A 15,890-nucleotide genomic window follows, 5' to 3' on the forward strand; every position below is an offset into this window, starting at 1 on the left:
CTCAAGACAAGCATTCTAGCCCAGCTGTTTATCTGGATTGATCTAGAACAGAGTGAGCCATGAGATGGGGAAAGGAAAGAAGCCAAAGGAGCCACTCCTATAGCGATTGTCCCACTGGGTTTGTCAGGGACCAATCAAGAACATGACTCAGGATGAACATGATGAAGGGGCCTGGGAGCCTGTCTGTCCACCCACCCTTTTCCCTCTGGCTGGGGCCGCTCACAGGCTTGCACCCCTGGAACTGCCAACTTGAGCCACAGATATGGGTTTCCGGAGACTCCCCATGCAGCATGAGGGCCAGGGGAGGGGGGCCTTTGTGGAAGTCCTCCCTGTATGTAGTTCTCCTACATGGCCCATTCCCAGGAGTAATCACCATGTGCTGACGTGTGTGTGTGTGTGTGTGTGTGTGTGTGTGTGTGTGTGTGTGTGTGTGGTTCCCTGTCCATCTGGCCCCCAGGACTTTACGATGACGCTCTACCTGAGGCATTACTGGAAGGATGAGCGGCTGTCTTTTCCAAGCACCAACAACCTCAGCATGACATTTGATGGGAGACTGGTGAAGAAGATCTGGGTCCCTGACATGTTTTTTGTGCACTCCAAGCGCTCCTTCATCCACGACACCACCACGGACAATGTCATGCTGCGGGTCCAGCCCGATGGGAAAGTGCTGTACAGCCTCAGGTGCGAGGAAGGGGGCCTCCCGCTCTGGCTGGCAATGGCCACTGTGCTTTGGGGTTTTGAACAGCTAACTTCTAACTCATTAGTCAAATTTGGCAACATCAAGGGAAACTAACTTCACAGATGAGCAGAGATTTTAAAAAGCTATTCAGTCTTGAGAGTACATCTGGAAACATGTCTCAAGCTCCTTACAGTGTATGTCCTATCCTATATGCATTGCTATTATTTATTATTTTGGCATTACTAGGGATTGAAGTGAGGACCTTTGTGCTAGTCAATTAAAAATGGAGTCATGAGGACTTTGAACTCAGCCTCCTGAGTAGCTAGGATTACAGGTGTGAGCCACCATACCCACCCTAGAGCTTTTTTGGAAAGAGCACAAGAAAATTAGGTCTTTTATTTCACATGGTTCCATGTATTCACATCATTGCTTCTTTAAAATACTTCAATGTGGGCTGAGAGCATAGCCTAATAGTAGAGTGCTTGCCTAGCATGCACAAAGCCCAGGGTTTGATTCCCTGGTGCTACATACACAGAAAAAGCCAGAAGTAGTGCTGTGGCTTAAGAGGCAGATCACTAGCCTTGAGCAAAAAGTGTCTAAGGTCAGTGCCCAGGCTCCGAGTTCAAGCCCCAGGATTGGCAAAAAATAAAATAAATAATAAAATAAAATACTTCAATATGCCAGAGTAGGGAGACATTCTATCTGCCTCACACAGATCCTCAGGTTAACAGAAATACCTGTGTGTAGTTCAAGTAGGATATCACTCACAGACTTCTCACCTAAATTCTGGAATTACAAGCAAACGTGTAAGACGGAAGCTTGCTTTCTCATTCTGTACTTGCCTGTAGGAGGCTCTGAGACTTGGATTTTGTGTTCTGTTTCTAGGGTAACAGTGACTGCAATGTGTAACATGGACTTCAGCCGCTTTCCCCTGGACACACAAACATGCTCACTCGAGATTGAAAGCTGTGAGTAGACTTGTGCCCAGGAATCCAAAGCCCCACAGTGCGATTCTGAACACCTCTAGTTCTCAGTAGCAGCCACAGTAGGACTTGTGGCTGTGCTTTTAAAGGGATGGCTGAGATGGGAACTAAATAAGGGTGATTTTAACATTCAGGAACACATTTAGAGTAAAATATGCTCCTATTAGGGATTTTTCTTCATTCCTGTAGTAATGGTTTGAAACTTCATTCTGTGTATACAAGAATTTTCACAGAACTTTCTAAGCCAGCTGCTTGGGAGGAGAAGTCGAAAGATAAGAGCCCTCGGCCTAATACGCATGTGTGTTCCTATTCCCACACAGAGAAATCCATCCAGAGAGCTTCTTTTTTCCCTCTACTATCATTACTGCTGAAAAAAAAAAACAATTCCTGGCAACATGAAGTTTGGCAACAATTATCCTATAGAACTGTCACTTTGAGTTTATGTGCTTGTTGACATTCTTATATCACCAACTGTAAAGTTAAAAACCTGGCTCAGTGACACCACAGGCACAACCAACAAAGGAAAAAAACAAATTAGACTTCATGAAAATATAAAATGTACTACACCAAAGGACACCATCAACAATACGGGTGGAAATATTTATAAACCATATGTATATGTATACACATATATGTGTATATTCGATATACAGAACATAAAAAGAACAGCATTGGGCTGGGAGTATGACCTAGTGGTAGAGTGCTTGCCTAGCATGCATAAAGCCTTGGGTCGATTCCTTGATACCACATACACAGAAAAAGCCTTAAGTGGTGCTGTAGCTCAAGTGGTAGAGCGCTAGCCTTGAGAAAGCCCAAGAACAGTGCCTAGGCCCTGAATTCAAGCCCCAGGACTGGTAAGAAAAAAAAAATATCACAGGCAGAAAGTAGAATAGTAGTTTCCGGGGTATAGGAGTGAGTAGAGTGGGAGAGTGAGAAAAATTCGGACGGTGACAGTTGCACAACATAGATTTAATACCACCGAACACTGAAAAATAATTAGGATGGCAATTTTGAAGTTATGCATATCTTATGGCAATAAAACAACAGTGTATAACAAACCATACCCTTAGAAAGAGCCAGGCAGAGGGAGAGTAGACATGCTAGCTGCTCAATCCTTCATTCCCCAGCAGGGGCTCCTTTCTACTCTGTCTGCCTGAGCACTGTCTCTGACAAGCATAGTCTGGCCCCCATTTGGCTCCAGCTTACCAGGTGTTCCCTGGTCTTGGCAGTACTTGTGGTGTCAGAGGCCGAGCACCTGCTGTTGTTTATTTAGGGCACCTTTGTAAGCCAGCGTAGCAGTGCATTGGACACCACACAAAACACGAGCAAATGGACAGCACTGAATGTTAAGGGAAGGATGTGGAAAACACAGGACCAGTGGAGGGACTGGTTGCTATCTGATGCCTTTGCTTGTGCTGTTACTTTCCCTTCATAAGATCCCCTTGAGACAGTTATAATCATCATTTAAAGGCGTGTCATCCCCTGTCTCAGACACAGAGCTGAGTGGTTGAGCCATGCTGAAATACCAAGTTTACTACCTACAGTGTCTTGTTTTTCCCCATAGCTAGGGAGCTTCTTCCCTATCTGTAACAGAGCTTCTTCAGGCTGAGGCAGTTAGGGTTCTACAGAGAGTAGAAACAGTAGGCAATACATAACAAGAGATGCACTGCAAGGCTGGGAATATGGCTTAGTGGTAGAGTGTTTGCCTAGCATGCATGAAGCCCTGGATTCCATTCCTCAGTACCACATAAACAGAAAAAGCCAGAAGTAGTACTATGGCTCAAGTGGTAGAGTACTAGCTTTGAGCAAAAGAAGCTCAGGCCTCAGGATAGCAAAGAGCAGGAAGGGGTGCAAAACCTTGGCCTGTACACCCGACGGGGGGGGGGGAGGGGGATTGTCTACAGCACAGTCTGCAGGATAGGCTGGACTATCCACAAGTGAGAGTTCCTCTGCTCTTAAGGCCTTTTACTTAAATCCAGTTGTAAATTATGAATACTATGAAATATACCCACAGCCTTCTGTAGAGTCTGATTGCACAGAACACTAAAGCCAAGATGCTCCAAAGAATGTACCATCCATCACACAGGAAAAGGGTGAGGGAGCCACAGAAAGGATGGTTTACAGGACAGATGGGGATTGGCAACTCCATTAGGTTACAACCAGGCCTTTGGAGAGTTTATGAACTGAGCAATGAGGTAGCCTCACCTGAAGTGAGAAAATGGGGTGGAGATGGTGATGATACTAAAGAGTACTCATTTTTAGCCATTTTTACTTTATTCTGGGTGGGCACAACTGGAGGCTTGAGAAAAGGTCTTTTCTGCTCCATAGATTCTTCTTACTATAATGCAGTCCATATTACCTGATAGTGGGTAAAGGTATTCAGCATCCATCAGTGAATCATTATGCTTAGAAAGAAGGCAGAAATATGGAAAATGAGCTGGAGGCCTGTAGCTTGCATCTATAATCCCAGCTATCCAGGAGATTTTGATCAAAAATTGAGGCCAACTTATGCAGAAAACTTTACTAGACTCCATCTCCAAAATGTAGCTGCAAAAAGCAAGGCTGGACTTGAACTGAAGAGCTCAGTGACAGTGCACAGGCCCAGAGTTCAAGCTCCATGACCCACCAAAAAAAAAAGGCACCATGCCTGTACTCTTAGCTACTCAGGGGGCTGATATCTGAGGATTACCTGGTTAGGAAAAACCATGACTTTTATTTCCAATTAACCACTAGAAAACTGGGAGTGGCACTGTGATTCAAAGTGGTGAAGCACTAGTCTTGAGCAGAAAAAGCTTAGGGACAATGCCCAGGCCTGCAACATCAAAAAGAATGGGGTTTGGGCAGGGAGTTAGGCCTGGTGGTAGAGTGCTTGCCTAGCATGCATGAAGACCGGGTTCGATTCCTTGGTACCACATACTTAGAAAAAGCCGGAAGTGGTGCTGAGGCTCAAGTGGTGGAGCTCTAACCTTGAGAAAAATCCAAAGACAGTGCTCAGGCCCTGAGCTTAAGCCCAGGACTGGCAGAAAAAAAAAAAAAAAGAATGGGGTTTGTGTAATGTGCCTTATGCTTACTTCTAGTCTGACCTTCCAATAGATCTGAGAAGACGCTGTTTTTAGATTAAAAATGTCTGTCTGTGTTTTATCTTTATTTGCCTAAGTACTTGTTCCAGTTTAATTTCCTAAATCCCTAAAGACATCTTTCACTGCAAATTTACAGTTTTGAATGCAATGTCCATGTACCCTTTAAGGAAGTGTGGTTAGTTGGAAATACAATTGGTGTTAATACTGATTACCTGCATTTCTTCCCAGAGCCATTGTTATGTAAAATCAATGCAATATTCTATGGGTCATATTTAATAATTTGATGGCAATATACTGTCTCTTATGTTGTAAACTGAGCTTACTATTATTGGAAGTAATAAAATTTCACTTATTTATTTTTTTTAAAAAAAGCAAGGCTGGAGACAAGGCTCAAGTGGAAGCATGACACCATGAGTTCAAATTCCAGTATTGCCTCCCCTTCCAAAAAGGGGGGTAAAAGAAAGAAAAAGAAACACGTAGAATCATTTAAGACAGAACCATGTGACATTTGCTAGTATACCATTTCTGACTTCCAAAATAGCCATGTGAAAGCTAGAATTGTTTCTAGGGCTTGCCTAGCTACATACACAAGGCCTGGGTTCTATGGAACTCATGAAAAAAAGGAGAGAATCCATTTGGTTTAACCTCGTAAGGACAAGCTGAATTTTAGGGTGAGCCTTTTTGTAGGAATCCTGACCCTTTTACTTTGGGAGTTTGCTCAGATGGCTTTTGGAAGACTGGGAGAACTAGATTGGTCATTTTAAGAGTGGTTTTGATTTGTTTAGAGCATAGTTTGTTCACTTACACTGTTGACACAATCCTGGTAGTTGGAGTGGGAGATCAGGACACAGAGCTTCCACGTTGTCCACAGATAGATCCATCTTCCCCATCATCTTCCCCATCTTCCCTATTTTGTGTCTGATGCTGGCTCTCATCTTTCCAGATGCCTACACGGAAGACGACCTCATGCTCTACTGGAAAAAAGGCAATGACTCCTTAAAGACAGATGAGCGCATCTCACTCTCTCAGTTCCTCATTCAAGAATTCCACACCACCACCAAACTGGCATTCTACAGCAGCACAGGTGAGGGCAGGTGTGTCTGTGTGTTGAGGAGCCTGTGCCTCGGCTCTGGAGGTCCCTCTGGTTTTAGGACCGATACAACTTGGTTGTTAATGGACAGAGCCTAATGCTTACGTTTGAAAGCAGAGACAGGAATCCCAAGTGAAATCTAGTGGGATACAAGCATTCATGGAAGTGGTGGGGTTTTTGTGGTTGTTGTTGCTATTTGCCTCAAGAATCTAGATTTCTAATAAGCTCCCAGATAACAATGAGGCAGCTGAGCTATTTTGACTAACAAGAGTTCAGATATTATGGATATAGTCCTGGCGCCCTACAATAAACGAGTAGATTAACAACAACAACAACAAAAGTGCTACCTATCACCATGGAATTTTACATAGCATTAGAAGAATAATATTAGGCTGGGCGCCAGTGGCTCATTTCTGTAATCCTAACTACTCAGGAGGCTGAGCTCTGAGATTGTAGTTTAAAGCTAGCCTGGGCACAAAAGTCCTTGAGACTCTTATCTCTGATAAACCACTAAGAAAACTGGAATTGGCACTGTGGCTCAAGGGGTAGGGCTGTAGCCTTGAGCTGAAATGTACAGGAACAGCGCCCAGGCCTGAATTCAAGTTCTACAACTTACAAAAGGAAAGAAGGAAAGAAAGAAAGAAAGAAAGAAAGAAAGAAAGAAAGAAAGAAAGAAAGAAAGAAACAAAGAAACAAAGAAAGAGAGAGAGAGAGAGAGAGAGAGAGAGAGAGAGAGAGAGAGAGAGAGAGAGAGAGAGAGAGAGAGAAAGGAAGGAAGGAAGGAAGAAAGAAAGAAACGAAGGAAGGGAAGGAAGGGAAGGAGGGAAGGAGAGAAGAGAGGAAGAGAGAAAGAAAGAGAGGGGGGAGAGAAGGAAGGAGGAAGGGAAGGAGGGAGGAAGGGAAGGAGGGAGGGAGGAAGAAGCAAGGAAGAATAATATGTCATTTGCAGCAAAATGGGTGAGCCTAGAACAAATTATGTTAAATGAAGTAATCCAGTGAGAAACACAACAAACAGCACATGTTTTCTCTCATATGTGGAAGCTAGATCTAAAATACACAGGGACATGATCAATTATATAGGATTTACACACAGCAAAGACCAAAGGAGGATATTTTTTAGGGAGAGGAACACAAAGGCACAATATCTATGTGCATCTTGTCATAGAATATAATATTTATTTGAAATGATCGCCAGGAAATGGAAACAAAAGGGATTTTTTTCCTCAATAAAAAACATTTAGGGGACCGGGAGTTTTGCCTAGTGGTTAAAGTGCTTGCCTAGCATGCATGAAGACCCGGGTTCGATTCCTCGGTACCACATACATAGAAAAAAGCTGGAAGTGGTGCTGAGGCTCAAGTGGTAGAGCTCTAGTCTTGAGAAAACCCAAGGACAGTGCTCAGGCCCTGAGCTCAAGCCCAGGACTGGCAAAAAAAAAAAAAAAAAAAAAACGTTTAGGGCCAGGAGTTTGGCCTAGTGGCAGAGTGCTTGCATTAGCATGCACAAAGATCTGGATTCAATTCCTCGGTACCACATACCAGAAGTGGTGCTCTGCTTCAAGTGGGAGAGCTCTAGCCTTGAGGAAAAAGCCTAAGAACAGTGCTCAGGCCCTGAGTTCAAGCCCCAGGACTGGAAAAAAAAGTTTAAATAACCTTCTTTAGTGGATCACTTGTTTAGGAGGATGGCTGAAAAATGAAAAGTTTTTGAGATGGATTCCCTCAGATGGGGTGCATTACCATTCCCTTCTGTCTCTGATTTTCCCCACTTCCACTCTGTTAACATTATGATATAGTTCCAGTGGACTCTCGAAGGCACTTGAGAGTTCCTGAATAAATCCTGATTTATGAACGCTGAGAATATCACTCTCTTTTCTTCCTCGATTCCCTAGGCTGGTATAACCGTCTGTACATCAATTTCACATTGCGTCGCCACATCTTCTTCTTCCTGCTCCAAACCTATTTCCCCGCCACCCTGATGGTTATGCTGTCCTGGGTGTCCTTCTGGATCGACCGCAGAGCTGTGCCCGCCAGAGTACCCTTAGGTAAGGGACATGGCAAGTTCAAGTACACAGTCCAAGCACTCGAACACATAAGTAATTCTTTCCACATAGCAATCGTTCTTTAATAATTCGTCCTTTAGGCATTCTAATTTGAAAGTGCTCCAGGGTATTGATTCCCAGGGGAAAATCCCATACTGAAGACTCTATATAGGAGGACAGTTTCCCATCAGGATCCATCTAGACACCCCACCTTTAGTCTTCTTGGAGCCACATCCTGGGGTGCAGAACCTGCCCTTGGGTACTTTGTCTGCTCATTTGTAGAATGCATCATATTCTATAACAGGACTTCTGAAAAGCTAGCCCAAGAGATTTCCCTGATGGAATTTTTTTTAATTTGTTATTTTTTTTTCCCAGTCCTAGGGCATGAACTCAGTGCCTGGGCACAGTCCCTGAGCTTCCTTTGCTCAAGGCTAGCACTCTACCACTTGAGCCACAGTGCCACTTGCAATGTTTTTTCTGTTTATATGGTACTGAGGGCTTCATGCATGCTAGGCAAGCACTCTATCACTAAGCCACACCCCCAGCCCCAACAAACTACATTTTAACAAGCTCTCCCAGTAATTCATTGGTAAGAACCAAGAATGGCTACTTGCCATTAACTATATCTTATTTGTACAAAATACCATAGCTCAGACAGGTCAGGGCTTGTAAGGGAGTTTGTGACCCATGAGGTTTTAATGAAAATGGATTGGATCTAGCCCTGAGAGTGACCCCAATCCCATGTGATTTGATGTTGGCCAAGCAAATGTGCTGAGCTTAATTTGAAATTCTGGGCAAATTTCCACAGACAGATGCCCTGTCTTCTAATAGGTATTCTGCAGCTCAAACAGCTAGTGTGCCAAGTTAAGTATGCAATCTGGTTTGAAAAATCTCTCTTCTACAAATGATATTATCACCATCGTCCTTGGTAAAATTGTGGGGTGGCTGCTGGGGATGCCTGACAGGTGATAAAAAAAATAAGCCACAAGTACAAGACTACTCAGCACTTACAAGAACAACTGAATCAAAGCCAAGCATCCATGGTTCATGCTTGTAACCCTAGCTAACTCAGGAAGCTGAGGTCTGAGGTCAAGGTTCAAAGCCAGGTCAGACAAGAAAGTCCTTGAGACTATTAGCTCCAATTAAACACCATCAAATACCACAAGTGGAGCTGTGGCTCAAGTACTAAAGTGCTAGCTTTGAGTTAAAAAGCTCAGTGACATAGACAGGTGAGGTGGCTCACATCTATAATCCTAGCTACTCAGGAGGCTGAGATCTGAGCATCTGGGTTCCATGAGAGTCTCTTATCTCCAATTAATCACTAACACTGGGAAGTGGGGCTGCGGTTCAAGGGGTAGGGCCATAGCCTTGAGCTGAAGAGCTCAGGGACAAGGCCCAGGCCCAGAGTTCAAGCTCCATGACCCACAAAAAAAAAAAAAAAGCTCAGTGACAGTGCCCAGGCCCTGGGTTCAAGCCCCAGGACAGGCATAAAAAAATCAAACAAAACAAAAAATAACCAAATTGAAAGAAATGTCTTGGGCTAAGAATGTGGCTTAGTAGTAGAATGCCTAGTGTGCTTGAATCCTGGGTTCTGTGTATGTAGTACCACATACACACAAAAAGCTAGAAGTAGCATTGGGGTTCCAGTGGTCGGGGGCTAGCCTTGAACAAAAAGAAAAGCTAAAAGCAATGTCTTAATCCTGCAAGGGCTGAGGTTCTCTGCAGAGCATAAAGCAATGCAATGATATGAAGAGTATACAGGGTCTACCGAGGAGAAAGTGTGGATACCATGAAAAAGCTTTGTGAAAGCTAAATCTTCACCAAGCACGGGTGGCTCGCGCCTAACTACTCCGAAGGCTGAGATCTGAGGATCACACTCTGAAGCTAGAGAGGACAAAGAAATGCAACAGACCCTCCCAAGTAGCCACCAAAAGCCGGAATAGAGGCGTCATCAGGAACAGCAGCCTTTAGTAAAAGAAGCTAAGGGGTCGAGGCCCGGCTCTGAGGTCAAGTTGTTGCATGAAAACAACCCCTTCGTTCCCTGCTCCCCATGCTTGTTGCAGGTATCACCACGGTGCTAACCATGTCCACCATCATCACGGGAGTGAACGCCTCCATGCCCCGCGTGTCCTACATCAAGGCCGTGGACATCTACCTGTGGGTCAGCTTCGTGTTTGTGTTCCTCTCGGTGCTGGAGTACGCAGCCGTCAACTACCTGACCACCGTGCGGGAGCGGAAGGAGCGGAAGCTGCGGGAGAAGGTAACTTGACCATGAGGGCAAGGGCCTGGGGCTGGGACTGTGACATAGGGCCACCATACCACCTCCTTCACCTACTTCCTGAGAAGAACTAACAGAAGGACATGGCCCCGCGCGGTGGCTCACGCCTGTAATCCTAGCTACTGGGGAGGCTGAGATCTGAGGATCAAGGTTCAAAGCCAGCCAGGGCACAAAAGAACCTGAGATTCTTGTCTCCAATTAACCTCTAGGAAATGGGAAGTGGGGCTTGGCTCAAGGGTAGGGTGGTAGCCTTTAGCCGAAGAGCTCAGGGACAGTGCCCAGGCCCAAAGTTCAAGTCTCACCACCGACAAAACAAAAACAAACAAAAATCTAGAAGGATGTGTGTAATAATGGTATGAAATTTACTCTGGACTTTCACCTACTCTGAACCAAGTGTTGATAAACAAGTATAAATAAGACATAGTTCCTTTGGTAGTGTTAGAGTTAGTGCAAAATAGAAGGAAAGGGGAAGGGGAAGAGAATTTAACACCATGGAACAAGTTGTTTGTGAATATTGAGATACAATGGAAGAATCCTCCAGGAACTATCTCCCCTTATTCCAGGCAATTTGTGTCATCATTTCCCAGGTTATCTTTATTTTTTCTTTCTCCTTCCAGTCTGCAAATTAATGAACATGATAATCTCCTCTAGATTATATATATTGGCTACATATTGGTATTGTATCACAGGAGATACCAGATTACAAAATTTTTTGTGGGTCTTGGGGCTTGAACTTGGTCTGAGCCCTGTCCCTGAGCTCTTCAGCTCAAGGCTACCATCCTATTCTTGGGCCAAGACCCAAGACCCACTTCCCCGTTTTCCTGAGGTTAATTGGAGATAAGAGTCTCAGGTCCTTTTGTGCCTGGGCTGACTTTGAACCTGGATCCTCAGATCTCAGCCACCTTTCTAGATAGGATTACAGGTGTGAGCCACCGCCCTGGCTACAGAATTTATTTTTGTTGATAGGTTTGGTTTGGTAAAGCTAGTTAGAGATTTTTTTTTTTTTACTAAAAGTATAAAATCGAGCTGGGACTGTGGCCTAGTGGTAAAGTGCTTGCCTAGCATGCACAAAACCCTGGTTTCATTCTCTAGTACCACATACACAGTAAAAGCCAAAAGTGGTGCTGTGGCTTAAGTGGTAGAGTGCTAGCCTTGAGAAAGCTCAAGGACAGTGCCCAGGCCCTGAGTTCAAGCCCCATAACTGACAAAAAATTAAATTAAATTAAAGTCTAACCATACAGTAGTAATCTATTCCCCAAATAGCCAGCTTTCCAACCCCCGCTCACACTAATGTGATCTGTTGATACTTTACACCAAGGGCTTGGTGCTAGGTGTGGTAGTACACACAGGAAAGCCACCACTTGGGATGCTTGGCCTCAGATGGGCAGGGAGTGTCTGCCTGAGCCACACTGCAAGACCCTGTCTCAAGAAAAGGATGCCTGGGGAAACTAGGGTGGATGTCTGTGGTAGAGTATGTGCTTAGCATGCCGAAAGCCTTAGGTTCAATCCCCAGTACTGCACCAAAAAATAAATAAATAAAATGAAAGAAGGAAGGGGGTGGGAAGGAAAGGAGAAAATAACACAGTCCTTCACTGGGCTAAGCAAGTGTCAGGTCCTAACGTCAACCTTCAGGAATGCTTTCCTCTTGTATTTACGATCTTGCGTGCTGTTTGTGCTATTCGTTTCTTGTAAGTCAACAGAGAGTCTTTAGCTGAACAAAAGCTGAACTTACTAGTTTAGATTGTGAGTGTGTGTGTGTGTGTGTGTGTGTGTGCTGGTGATCAGAAAGGCAGTCCAACACACACACACACACACACACACACACACACACACACACACACACACGCTTCTCAGGCTTCCCAGTGAGGGATAAGGCTGGCATGGTGTGTGTGCTTGCTGTGTTTGCAGCTCCCCTGCACGTGCGGGCTGCCGCAGGCCCGTGCTGTGATGCTGGCCGGCAGCTACAGTGATGGCGAGGTGAATGATCTGGGCAGCTATGTGCCTGAGAATGGAGAGAAACCTGACAGGATGACAGTGCTGCCTGAGAATGGAGAGAAACCTGACAGGATGACGGTGCAGCTGACCCTGGCCTCGGAGAGGAGCTCCCCACAGAGGAAAAGCCCAAGAAACAGCTATGTGAGCATGAGGATCAACACCCATGCCATTGATAAATACTCCAGGATCATTTTTCCAGCGGCGTACATTTTATTCAATTTAATATATTGGTCTGTTTTCTCATAGATGACTGTAATTATCTAAGTCTCATATTCTTCCTGGTATGCACCAGAGAAAATACCTGTAGAATAAGGAAGAAATAATGGTTTAAAAAAAAAACCCAAACCCCAGTACCCACCTGTATTTCTTTTTGAACACTGTTAATATTTTTATTCAGTGAAAATAGAACCAGGCAAACTGTTTAATAAAAATTCGAAGTGGTGGCTATTTGAGCACAATTAAAATTTTTGCATGGTATTTTAACAATTGACGTTTGAAATTAGGTAGCACGTTAATTTATCATTGCTGTTTCATACAAAACCCACACATTTTACACCAGAGAAATAAATGTTTTAGAGTTTGCATATTTCTTAAAAATTGCCTGATCAGTTGGCCATCGCTGAAGCAGGAGCAGCCAAGACCACCTGTGTTTTTATCATCTCTTGTCTAGGTTTCCACAATTGCACTAAGACAATTTTTGTTATGGAGCACCTATTGTATATGTAGCATTATACTAGGTGCTTTAAGAATACCATAGCAACCAAGGCTGATCTCCAGAGGTCCCGGGGGGGGGGGGGAAGCAGAATAACTGGGCTGGGGGGAGGGAGGAATTGGTTGTCCAATCTCTTTTAGACGTCATATGCTGATTCACATTCATGATTTCCTTCATATAAGCATCATTCTATTCTCTGAACCAAATGAAACTGGGCAGTACCTCAAGCTCCTTTGCATGAAATCAGCATGGCCCTCTATCTCCACCCATGCTTCAGTGCATGGCCTGCTACTTCTTTTGATCTTCTCCTGTTTAATGAAAGGCAATAATATTTATTCTGGTTTTTATTTACCAGCTGCAATTCAAAGATTTCACCTCTCATAAGGAAAGCTCTTTCGATTAGTGGAATCTCTTCTGACTTTGCTAGACATTTCTCTCTGGTAGTGAAACGTGGAAGACCAGATACATGTCTGCATTTTGATATAGAGATCACTCGGTTTGAATCTTCTATGTTTTGTCATCATGACTTTCTCTCTCCCTTGGAGCAGGATTTCACTCAAAATGATATGCTTTTCCAGTAAGGTAATATTATCACTGAGCAACTTAGGGAAAGCCTAATTTGTTCAGCATGGCCATTTCAAGAAAACATATGACCTGGGACTACCTTTGTAGCTAATGAGAATAAGAAACACTCTCCATTTTTTTATAAATCATAACACAGGCTCTCTTCCAGATTTAGAAGCCCCTGTGTCAGGAAGGCACTGTTCAGTGGCAACGGAATGTCAGGGTGTAGGTTCTAATCTGATGTCTTATTTTAGAACAGAGTTCTTAATGCTGTGTATTTATAAACTAGATAGTTCAACCAAACTTACCCTAATATTTGTCATACTTGAAATTTGCTTTATTAAACAGAATTCTATACACAAACATGTCTGTTTCATTTTGAAGTTAACTGATCATCAACACTAAAATCATGAGAAAAAATACCTATGAACATAAATCCCAATTACAATTCCTTTTTTTCTATAAAAGCTCATCTGAATAAGTTTGTTTTGTTCTTATTTTTTTGTTTGGGGTAAATTCTAATACTTTAACAACATAGATGAAATCATTAAATGTTCAATTTGATCCTGCATTATTTTACAGACATGTTTTTTTTCTGTTTACATGTGCTAAGACAATCTCAAACTTTTCATAAATGTGGTCACCACTGTCTTCATCGCCAGAGCTGCTGAGTCCCAGAGAAGGTTCTCAGGCATGCTAGCTGCATTTCCAGTTCTTTGTTTGGGACAACCCAATGTTTGAGCTAGCATGGAGAATTCTCTAGTTTGCTAGAACTTCCATGGCAAAGCACCACAGACTGAGGAGCTCAGACAAAAAGAAACTTGCCTTCTCACAGTTCTGGAGACTGAAGTCTAAAGTCAACTGCCAGTAGATATGGTTTCTGCAGAGGCCTCTCTTCTGTGTTGCCTCCTTGCCATTCCACACAAAAGTCATTTCCTGGTACCATCCAGATCCACATGTCCTCTTTCCTCTGGTCAAATTAATTCCATCTAATTAATTAAAACTCAGTTACTGGCTGCAAGCATGGCCTAGTGGTAGAGTGCTTGCCTAGCATGCATGAAGCCCCGGGTTCAATTCCTCTGTACCACATACACAGAAAAAGCCGGAAGTGGCACTGTGGCTCAAGTGGCAAGTGGCAGAGCTCTAACCTTGAGAAAGCCCAAGGAGAGTACTCAGGCCCTGAGTTCAAGCCTCAAAACTGGCAAAAAAAAAAAAAAGAAAAAAAAACAGTTACTTAAGGGTCCTGTCTCCAAATCATAATCAATATATAAGGTGTAGGGGTGGAAGGAAGGCATAATTGATTGATTCCATAACAGATGCCTATGGAAACTATTTGCTTAGTAGTATATGTAATACATCTTACACATTCTCAAACATTACCACGTAATCGCACACAGGAAAAGCTTGAGAACATTGACAGCCATAGTTGTGATTGTAAGGAATGATTAAATGCATATTAAATTTCTTTGCCCTCTTTTCTAACAATTCTCTAGTGCCTTTTATGAGTATCTAACACTAGTATTGTTAGAAATGGTTTTCATTCTAATATATTTCTCAAGATGCCACTAGTATCACCAATTTGCTATTAAAGATAGGCAGGAAAAAGGAAAAGAAAGACCTGTATTATGTGATTAAGAACTTCAAATACAGACTAAGAATGTGGCTTAGTGGTAGAGTGCTTGCTTAGCATGCCTGAAGCCCTGGGTACCACATAAACAGAAAAAGCCAGAAGCAGCACTGTAGCTCAAGTGGTAGTGTTAGCCTTGAGCACAGAGAGGCTCAGGGACAGTACCCCGGCCTTGAGTTCAAGCCCCATGACTGGCAAAAAAAAAAAAGCACTTCAAATACAAAGCAACTCCATCTCTTCCAATGGATAATTCTGGAGAAAACTCCATTATGTATGTAGACAACTATAGTACTTAACTGGTATGAATAAGAACATTTGGTTAATAATTTTGTCTGATAGGCTGATGTCAACTAGCCATAGTGAATAATTTTTAATGCCATAATATGCACTTGAAAAACCATGTCAAGTATCTGCCTGATAGATGAGGGAAGACATTTCCTAGTATTGCCAAAAGAAAAGCAGAAAACATCCTAGGCAACCCTCAATGGTCCTATCTTCAATTCCAAATTACCAGGGGAGCTAGTTCCAAGCATCTCCTAATTAGTACTAGTACTTCACTTCACTGTTAGTGGAAGCTTCCTCTCAGGAACTGAGTGAAGAGGGCATCTTGAAATGAGTATTAGATTATTAGTATTATTAGATTTTTTTTCTTGATAGTCCATCTTGAGCTTAACAATGACCAGAACTAGAGGGATATTCAGACTTGGGGGGGAAAAAAGACAACACGGGCTCCTCATAAAAGACATACTTTTGAATTATGCCATGATAGAGTTCTTTGGTGATGAGAGGTAGTAGATCAGGTCATAGTCTCAAAAGCAATAACTATGGTGGTAACATGGAGGTGGG

General features: G+C 43.3%; 1 protein-coding gene across 1 annotated transcript in view; it reads left to right on the plus strand.

Annotated features, from left to right (window-relative positions):
• The window catches only part of Gabrr1 (gamma-aminobutyric acid type A receptor subunit rho1), a 32,499-nt gene extending 19,587 nt beyond the window's left edge, over positions 1 to 12,912 (plus strand). Inside the window, exons 5-10 of the mRNA XM_090337709.1 lie at positions 458 to 681; positions 1,565 to 1,647; positions 5,686 to 5,826; positions 7,719 to 7,871; positions 9,932 to 10,128; positions 12,055 to 12,912. Coding sequence (XP_090193835.1) covers positions 458 to 681; positions 1,565 to 1,647; positions 5,686 to 5,826; positions 7,719 to 7,871; positions 9,932 to 10,128; positions 12,055 to 12,387 — 1,131 coding nt within the window. The 3' untranslated portion in view covers positions 12,388 to 12,912. The remainder of the gene's footprint in view (positions 1 to 457; positions 682 to 1,564; positions 1,648 to 5,685; positions 5,827 to 7,718; positions 7,872 to 9,931; positions 10,129 to 12,054) is intronic.
• Positions 12,913 to 15,890: the final 2,978 nt, after the last annotated feature.

The sequence above is a fragment of the Megascapheus bottae genome, chromosome 8 (genome assembly GCF_031878675.1).
Source record: "Megascapheus bottae isolate mThoBot1 chromosome 8, mThoBot2.hap1, whole genome shotgun sequence".
Classification (NCBI taxonomy): domain Eukaryota; kingdom Metazoa; phylum Chordata; class Mammalia; order Rodentia; family Geomyidae; genus Megascapheus; species Megascapheus bottae.